The sequence below is a fragment of the Melospiza melodia genome, chromosome Z (genome assembly GCF_035770615.1).
Source record: "Melospiza melodia melodia isolate bMelMel2 chromosome Z, bMelMel2.pri, whole genome shotgun sequence".
Taxonomy (NCBI): Eukaryota; Metazoa; Chordata; class Aves; order Passeriformes; family Passerellidae; genus Melospiza; species Melospiza melodia.
The window spans coordinates 29891319-29901360 of record NC_086226.1 but is presented as its reverse complement, the minus strand read 5'-3'; the positions used below and the strand labels follow the sequence as shown (position 1 = coordinate 29901360).

At 40.9% G+C, this 10042-nt stretch overlaps 1 protein-coding gene across 1 annotated transcript; it reads right to left on the bottom strand.

Moving 5' to 3' along the window:
- Nucleotides 1-500: 500 nt before the first annotated feature.
- Nucleotides 501-9483, bottom strand: LOC134432180 (uncharacterized). The gene is made up of 2 exons (XM_063180680.1): nt 7767-9483; nt 501-2764 (listed from the first exon to the last, which is right to left on the bottom strand). Exon 2 carries the CDS (start codon nt 2469-2471, stop codon nt 1359-1361), a length of 1113 nt encoding a protein of 370 aa, XP_063036750.1. The 5' UTR covers nt 2472-2764; nt 7767-9483; the 3' UTR covers nt 501-1358.
- Between the last annotated feature and the right edge of the window lie 559 nt (nt 9484-10042).

The window sequence follows — 10042 nt, the reverse complement described above, 5'->3', positions numbered from 1 at the left end:
TACGTCTCATAGCACCTTGAGATGCTTACATTTGTTAGCATCTTTACAAATGAGTTCTAGACAACATTACCTCACTCAAAGCACCCTTACAAAGGAATTGTAGACAACATTGCCTCTATTGGAATGTCAGATGAGGGCAATATGGGGAACTTGTGACAGTAAAATGGGCAAAAGACATTGCCAAGGCTGAGAACAGCAGGCAAGTCTACTGGAGTCAAGGTAATAAACCGTAGTACTTTCTGATGAAAGCCGCCAAAAAACACTACCTGGAGATTGATGACTGCTGGTTTTGGCTGGGATAGAGTTAATTTTCTTCCCAATAGCTGGTGAAGATCCAATCTATTGGACCGCTGATCCCGAAGGACCACAAGGATATTCCATACTACATGGCATCATATAGCCATGGCTCAGCATATAAACCTGGGGGCAGAGTGTTAGCGTTCAAAAACACATAATCACGGAGCGATTATATACAGTGCTTTTTATTAAGAGCACTGGGAATCGGGGTATATTCAACCCAAATCTGACTCCGACCATACATCCGAAATGATCATGTTTTATACTCTATCGTTACATAACTTTCATGTTAATGATTAAACTTATATTGTTCTATTGCATACATAAATTTAGCCCCTCTCTGAATTTCCAACATAGTTTCTCACTATTCTTCTTATGGTTATATAGTAATTACATTTAATTACTAAACAATCATCATGTCTAACAATTATATAATTTATCATACTGCTCACGCAGGTGCAGTTGATCTGGGAAAGCACAAAGCCTAACATTTTAGATTCTATCTTTAACTTTTTCCAGGGTTCCACTATCATTCTCCCCCCTTTGAAAGCATTTTCACTTCACTATATGTGTAAATGTTTTCACTTGATACAGTCCTTTATTCCTCAGTTCGTACTTGGTTCTTCAAATACAGGGTTGATGTAAACGTTGTCGTGGATGCTGTTACGAACTGGAGAACCAGAAGATGGTGGGCGTGGATCTTGTGTTAGTGCCTTTATTATCCTCTGGTTCCAGGATGTTTTCTTCTGTATCTCTCCCTTTAAGATGCTGTAAACTAACCAAATTGCTAAGAATACAATTAGTAAGATTATCACACTCTCAATGATAGATTTAATCCATGAACTCACATTCCACCCTAATCCTTTAAAGATTTTTCCTAACCAGCTTGTAGCCAAATCCTTTTGCTCTTCTTGTGCTTCATGATCTATTTGTTTCAACTGATTGATGTCATATTCTACATCTGCAGTTACATTTGGGATATGAACACAGCAGTGATCAACTTGTCCCTTTAAAAATCCACTTACTCCATGCTCTTTCAGGAGTAACAAATCTAGGGCCAATCAATTGTGTAAAGTCATTTTTGTGGTGGCTTGTAATTGTATATTTAATTCTTTAAATCCTTCCCAGGTGACTCTTGCCAGTCTACCTACCTGACCTGTAAGTTTGTACAGCATCTCTCTACTCTGATAGTTTGCTATAGGACCAAGCAATGACTCTAGGGGCCATCCAAATTTCACTCCACCAGAGGGTTCTTGCCAAGTGTCATCTGGATTTTCATTGTCTAGAACTTCTCGTCTTGCTCTTACCTGCAGAAGTTCACATTTTCCATTAAATGGGGACTTTTTCCAAACTGGACATAAGGTTGGGAGGCCTAAAGTAATCTCCTTTACTTTCCCGTCTATAGGCAGATGTGTTGTCCCGGTACCATCACTTGCTGCCCATACAAATTGTCCTGGACCTCGGATTGTAAACCCTATAATTACTTTATAATTCACTCTGCCTTGTTTATGTTTGATCCCTCTGCACGCACAACCAATTTGTAGGGCTATTGCCAGGGATGGCATCTGTTTTATCTCTTCATCATCTGAAGTGCAGTCGTAAGTTTTATTACATGCCCACCAACTTACTTTGTCTGCCCTCGTTCTGCTACTAGTGTCAGTGTTCGTTATTGCTGGATCTGTTTCATTCTCGGGGCCTTCCCACTTCCCACACCAAGGGGTGTTTGCCATATATTGGAATCTTTGAAGAATACTCACAGACCACGCACTGTCCCAAGGTTCTATCTCATCTTTCTGATCCTTGGCCTCACATTTCCATACCAGAGTTGTTTCTGTAACTTGCCTCGATTCGGGTACCAGTTTACATGTAATTGTTTTGTTCTTTTGTATTTCAGGTAGTTTTGATGTTATGATTCCCCAATTTGCTGGGTCTCCTGCTGCCTTTGGTACTGGCAGACAGGCAGTTATTCGGCTGGTGTTTTGCATTTTGGCAAAATCTTTGACTAATCCGATCATTACATTCTCAGCCCGAACTGCATTAGAAACCTTTGTCACCTGTGTTTCCGTTTGTACCTCTCTCTTCATTCTAGAATGAAGAGTGGTTGGTTGATCATTTTGCATTCCACATCCCAAAGATATTAATAACCATAACGTTAGCACAATTACTGATAGCATTCTGAAAGCAATTAAACATGTCTTATCTGCAGCCTTTGTTCATTCCAGAGTTTATACAGTCCGTGATCCAGGATGGACTTTCTTCACTCGAGTAAAGTGGATCCAGGGTTCCACACCGTCTACTTTGACTGCTGTAAAGGTGGGCACTAGTACCTGATGGCGTCCACTCCACTTTTCTTTCAGCGGTTCCTCGTTCCAGTTCTTGATGTACACCACGTCTCCCGGATGTATGTTATGGACTGGGTTCTCGAGAGTCAGTGGTCTATTCCACACAAGGATACTCCGGAGGTGAGCTAAAGTTTTCCCAAGAGACAGAACATAATTATACACTTCCTGCTTTCCTGTGACATGTACATTAGGGTTAGGCTCAGGAGATTCATATGGTTTCCCATACAATATCTCATAAGGACTGACTGACATCCCACTCCTAAGCTCCACTTGACTGGGGTCTCCACGGTGTGTGGAGGTCCCAATTTATCCCCAGCAATCTACTTACCTCTCTTACTACTGTAGCTATGAAATGGGGTCCCCTATCTGATGATACCCCTAGGGGTACCCCAAACCTGGGAATAATGTCCTGTAGTAACCGCTTAACTGTTTCCTTTGCTTGGTTCATGCGACAGGGAAGGGCTTCTGGCCACCCAGAGAATGTGTCAACCCCCACTAACAGGTATTTGTATCCTCGAGTCCTTGGTAGTTCTACAAAATCTACCTGCCAATAGTCTCCTGGCTCTATTCCTATCCGAATTCTTCCTTGCTGTGCCTGTCGCCTGGCCACTGGGTTGTTTTTCAAGCAGATATCACATTTTGACATTACTGATTTTGCCATTGTTAACATCCGTACTGAAATTAAACTCTGCTTTAGCAATTTTACCAATGCCTCTGCTCCCCAGTGACATTCGTTATGTTTAATTTGTAGAACCTCTCTAATTATCAAGGGGGGTACCACTATTTGTCCTTGTGCAGTCACATACCATCCCTCTGAATTCTTTTGTGCATTTAGTAAAAATGCCAGTCTCTCATCCTGTACTGAATATTTTGGTTTTGGAGGCAAATTGAATTGGGATACATTAAGCTTCAAAGGTATCAATGCCATTGTTGTTTGTACCTTTTGAGCAACCTGTTGGGCTGCCCAGTCTGCCTTTCGATTTCCCTCACAGATTTTGGAGTTTCCTGATTGGTGTGCTTTGCCGTGTATGATTGCCACTTGTTCAGGTTTTGGTACTGCCTTTATCAATTGCAGGATTGCATCCTGATGTTTAATGTGCGTACCCCGAGAAGATAACAGTCCTCTTTCTTTCCATAGTGCTCCGTGTACATGCACCACTCCAAAAGCATTTTTTGAGTCAGTCCAGATATTTACCTTTTTCCCTTCACTTAATTCTAATGCCCTGGTTAAAGCAACCAGTTCTGCCTTCTGGGCAGATGTATTTGGTGGTAATGCCTTTGCCTCCACTACTGTATTGATTGTTGTTACCGCATATCCTGCGTATCTGGTTCCATTTTCCACGAAGCTGCTCCCATCTGTAGACAGCTCCCACTCTGGCTGCTCTAGTGGGACATCTTTCAGGTCTTCTCTTGCTGAATAGGTGTACTGTATTACTTCTACACAGTTGTGTTCTAATGGGCCTTCTTCAGTTGTGGTACCTAGGAACAAAGCTGGATTCAAAAGGTTAGTTGTTTTTAATGTGACATCATTCTGCTCAGTCAGGACTACCTGGAATTTCATCATCCTGCTGGGAGATAGCCAATGGCCCCCCTTTTGTTCTAAGACAGTGGTTACCATGTGTGGCACATAGACATCTATGTGCCTTCCCATAGTAAGTTTCCTGGCTTCTTGTATCAGGATCACAGTAGCTGCGACTGCCCGCAGACATGGGGGCCACCCGGCACTTACGTTGTCAAGTTGTTAGGAAAAGTAGCCCACTGGCCTTTTCCAGCTTCCCAGACGTTGGGTCAGGACTCCTAGTGCTAGGCGCAGCCTTTCATGTACAAACAGCTGAAAATCTTTAGACATATCAGGTAACCCTAATGCTGGAGCAGTTGTCAGTGCTTCCTTTAATTTTAGGAAGGCTTCTTTCTGTGGTTTGCCCCAGGTGAATGGCTGTGTCTTTTGAGCTTCATACAGGGGTTTCACAATCAGTTCATAGTCCATGATCCACAAGCGACACCATCCTGCCATCCCCAGGAAGACTCGCAGCTCATGTAAATTCTGGGGCTCTGGAATAGCACAAATAGCTTGGATACGATTAGTACCTAGTTTTTGTTGCCCTTGTGAAATTTCACATCCCAGGTAAATCACAGTCTGTTGTGCGATTTGTGCCTTTCCTCTGGATACTTTATAGCCTCCCATCCCCAGTGAATTTAAAATCTCAATGGTTACCTTTATACAGGTTGCTCTTTCTTCTGTAGCTATTAGTATATCATCAACATACTGCAACAATAAGTATTGGTCTCTTGGTACTTGCCCATTTTCAGTCCAAATTTCCAGTTCCTTTGCCAGTTGGTTTCCGAATAGGGTGGGCAAGTTCTTGTATCCTTGTGGTAATCATGTCCAGATGAGCTGGGTCTTTCTTCCATTCCCTGGGTTTTCCAACTCAAAGGCAAACAGTTTCCTACTTTCTTTGTCAAGGGGATGCAGAAAAAGGCATCTTTTAAATCAATTACAGTAAACCATTTATATATTTCCTTTACGGATGTTAGCAATGTATAAGGATTTGTTACCACTGGATAAATGTCCTTTGTTATTTTATTTATTGCTCTCAAATCCTGCACTAATCTATATTCACCATTTGGCTTCTTTACTGGAAATATTGGTGTATTAAATTCTGATTCACATTCTTCTAAAATTCGGTATTTCAAGAATTTCTCAATAATCTTTACTATTCCTTGCCGTGCTTCTGGTTTTATGGGATATTGTTGGACTTGTACAGCCCTTGCCCCTTCTTTTAACTCTACATGCACTGGTTGTGCCAATTTAGATTTCCCTGGTATATCTGTCTCCCATACAGAGGGAATCACTGCATCTTCTACCTCCCTAGGGATAGAGGGGACAGGTTTTTCTTTGATCATTAATATCTGTCCCGTCTTTGATTCAGGTATTTTCATTATAAGCTCTCCATTTTCAAAGGTTATTACCGCATCAAGTTTTGCTAGCAAATCTGTCCCTAAAAGCGGAATTGGACACTCAGGTACATATAAAAATTTGTGTGTCATAACCTTGTTTCCAAAACACAAATCTAGGAGTTGCAGGAAAGGCCATTTTTCCTCTTTCCCTGTAGCGCCGACTATTGTCATTCCTTGTCCCCAATTTGTCCTTGCAAATCATTCAATACAGAAAAAGTAGCTCCCGTATCTATTAGAAATCTGACCTCTTTATGCCCTAACTGTATATTTACAACAGGTTCCTTAACTTGTTCTCCCAGTTCTATGTCTAGTCAGCTGGTATATTCCCCCAGGACCATCTCCTTGGTAGCCTGCTGGAACTGATTGCCCTGGTCAAACTGGTTATTCAAACTTGGGCAATTTCGCTTCCAATGCCCCTCCTGCTTACAATATGCACATTGATTCAGGCTAAACCCCTGGGTAACTGGTCTCCTACCCCGACCATTCCTGTTACGCCCCCTGAAATTTGGGTTCCCTCTCCCCTCTATTACTGCCAAAAGATTCCGCTGCTGCCTTTTCCTAGCTTCTTTTTCCCAATTGTTATATACCTTCCAGGTGACCTCGAGTAACTTATCCAAATTCCTTAATTCTTCCCCTTCTAATTTTTGCAATTTTCTACGAATGTCATCCTGTGATTGGCCCAAGAATATGAGAGCAAGCTGAACCTTTGCTTGCTCTGCATCCATTTGGAGGTCTGTATATTTCCTTGCTACCTCCTTAAGCCTCTCCAAAAACGCAGTGGGAGATTCCTTCTTTTCCTGTCGAACCTCATATAGTTTGGACCAATTTATAGTTTTGGGCACAGCGTTCTGAACTCCTATTTGGATCCACTCTTGGTATTTCCGTAATCTCCTCATATCACACAATAAATTAGGGTCCCAATTTGGATCCTCAATTGGGAAATTCAGATCTAAGTTCCCTGTTACCAGCCCATTTCTAATATCTTCTCTTGCCCTCTCTTTGGCTGCCTTGAGTACCATTTCTTTTTCAGTAGAATCCATCAGAGTATCTAATATCACTTGTATGTCATCCCAGTCAGGATTTTGCATTTTCATAACCATTTTTACTACACGTGCCACTTTATCAGGATTTTCTCTATAAGTTCCGGCTGACTGTTTCCAAATTACTAAGTCTGCCGGGGAAAAAGGCACTTTTACAAATACTGGCCCTTCCACTCTGACACCTTGTCGCAAGGGGGCAATCACAGTCTGTTTTTGTTTCCTTATGCCATCTCTATGCACAACTGGAGCAAGCTTTGCCTGACCCCTGGTTCTATGAGCTATTGGGGTCCCTGATTCATTACCACTGCTATCTTTTTCACTCGCATACCTCTTTGCCCTTTCTATTACAGTTAGGTTTTGCTCATCTTCCAAGGAAGAGGGATCGGGTGATGATGGGAGAGGAGGATAAAGAGGGAAAGGTGTACTAGATGAAATAGGTTCAGGGGTAGGTGGATGAGGAGCAGGTAGTGGGATAGGGACAGATGAAACAGGTGGGATAGGGTTAGGTTCTCTTGTTCCTATTGGAGCTACTTGTAAATCAATATCTGTATAATTTTCTCTACTCAAGCTTTCTCTTAACGCCAAGTGTTCTAAGCAACATTCCTCACAAACCCCACACTTTGCAGATGTTTTAACCATTAATAATCCACATTCATTCTGCCATTCTGGCTTTCCCCGTAAGTAGAAAAACAGATCAACATATGGGACTTCATCCCATTTTCCTTCTTGTTTACAAAACGACATTAACTGCGAAATAGTGTTGTATTGCAGAGTACCGTATTTTGGCCATTTTTCACCATTCTCCAAGGCATATTCTGGCCACCATGAATTACAATAATCAATCAATTTAGTTTTACGTAATCCTTCCCCAAAGTTACCTTGTTTCCAATGTGCTAATAAGCACCCCAAAGGAGAATTTTGCGGGATAGGGGTGTTACTGCCCAAAATCCCTTTAAGTTTCTCCATTTCAAAAATGCCACAAATGCTGAACCCGCAACGCTTTCGCGATTGTCTTACGGAACGGCACCTAGGCTTATACCAACAGGAATTCCTTCAGCCCAACCAAGCATAGCTTTCGCTGTGTCTTATTGGCAGGCATCCAAAACAAAGTAAAAAAAAAGCAGCTTACCTTTCTCCCCGGGACATTGTGAGCGGTAGAAGTGGTCACGGCCGATGGGCTCCCCGAGAATCCCTCGGTGCCGGCTGGAGCGTGATCGAGTCGCAAACTCGCTCAGCAGCACTCACAAGGGCGCCATCCGGGGTCGCCAAAATGTTAGCGTTCAAAAACACATAATCATGGAGGGATTATATACAGTGCTTTTTATTAAGAGCTCTGGGTGTCAGGGGTATATTCAACCCAAATCTGACTCCGACCATACATCCGAAATGATCCTGTTTTTATACTCTATCGTTACATAACTTTCATGTTAATGATTAAACTTATATTGTTCTATTGTATACATAAATTTAGCCCCTCTCTGAATTTCCAACATAGTTTCTCACTATTCTTCTTATGGTTATATAATAATTACATTTAATTACTAAACAATCATCATGTCTAACAATTATATAATTTATCATACTGCTTACGCAGGTGCAGTTGATCTGGGAAAGCACAAAGCCTAACATTTTAGATTCTATCTTTAACTTTTTCCAGGGTTCCACTATCAAGAGGGCTGAAGTTCCACTGCTCAGGCATTGGTGTGGCATCAGTGGATTGATGGTGAGCAATTGTTTTAATCTGCATCATTTGCCTTTATTTCCATCTCTTTGCTATTTTCGTTTTCATTACAAACCATTATTATTATTATTATTATTACTACTACTACTACTACTACAACTACCACCACCACCACCACTACTACTACTACAACTGCTACTACTACTTTAGATTTAATTTAATGTCATTTAATTCTAGTTATTAAACTGATTTTATTTCTAATGAAACATTTTCTCACTTTTACCCTTCCAAATCTCTTTCCCCGTTTCCCCAGGGCAGGAGTGAGTAAATAGCTATAATGGCATCAGTTGCTCTTGTGGATTAAATTGTGACACTGGGCTACAACAATAAATTTAAGAATGTGGGAGAAGTGCATACCTGCAAGTTACTGATGTGAGGGGGGCATGGTTACAACTCATGTGGATTGGTATGAATGTCAGTTCATGGTGCGTGGTTAAACTGAATAATGCCATGAATGAGTAATAATGTGTAGAAATGTAGTTCCCTCTTGTAGCAGCAGAGAAGCTGATCCAACATTTCTATCAGATCAATAGAAATCTCATTCATGAAAGAATACAAAGAGTTAGCCAAGAGTAGCTAATCTTGAATAAGCAATGCGTTCACACTGGATATGTGTGACAACAAACTAATATTAAAATATTTCCAGCTACTTAGGATGTCTATTGGAAAACATCTCCCTTGACTGACAGAACAATATACAATAGGAGAATAATATCCTGAACTTCTGAGAGGAAAATAAAAAGCATCTTTTTTAAACAGACAAATTATTTTTAGTTTAGAGTCCTACCTTATTTTCACAGACTAGGGATGATTATAAACTGTGAATGAAACTGGATGTGTGTCTCAGGATTAACTTTAGGAACATGAGGATGGATGTCCACTTAGAGTGACCAGCAGCCAAAGGAAGACAACAGCAACACAAAGGTTCTTCACCACTGAATATGCCTTATTAGATCAAAGTATCTCAATGTATATTGCAGGCACTGACACCAGCCACCAGACATTTAAACTCCCATTTTGAGGACAATTGGTTTGGAATTGAACACAGTGTTGTTCAGGTCTTGAAGTAATTTTAGAATAATTTGATTTCTCTAAAACAATCCCCATCTTCTCTTTTCTGAAATGCTCTTCCAGAGCAGGAAGAGACATAACAGAAAATAGGCTGATTTCCTATAACTTTCAATCATCTAAGCTACCTGCCTGGAGCAATAAGGCATTCTTCACAGCTCTCACATATTCATTGTGAATTTCAAGAGATTATATATCTTCTTTCCCTAGGCCCTGTTGCATTATAGTTCCACAGAAAGATACAATTCTTCGTAATTGCTTGTGAGGGGCACGTGGCATATATGAATGACAAGTCATATCCAAGCACTGCATGACATGCCCTTTACCCAAAGAAAATAATCAGCCCTAAGAGAATGCAGCTGGTGTATCTTCACTTAGAATATTTCACAGAGGCTGAGACAATCTAATCACTTTTTGTATCAAAATTGTTACAAAACATTAAAGCGTGAATTCATCATAATTTCAAATTGTTCTTCCAAGATGCTTCAAACCTCAGACCTTACATTGCACAAAAAGAAGCATTTACACATCTTTTCAAAACCACCCCCCTACCCTCATACTGTTTCTATCGGAGAGCATTAAAATCTGAAATATTA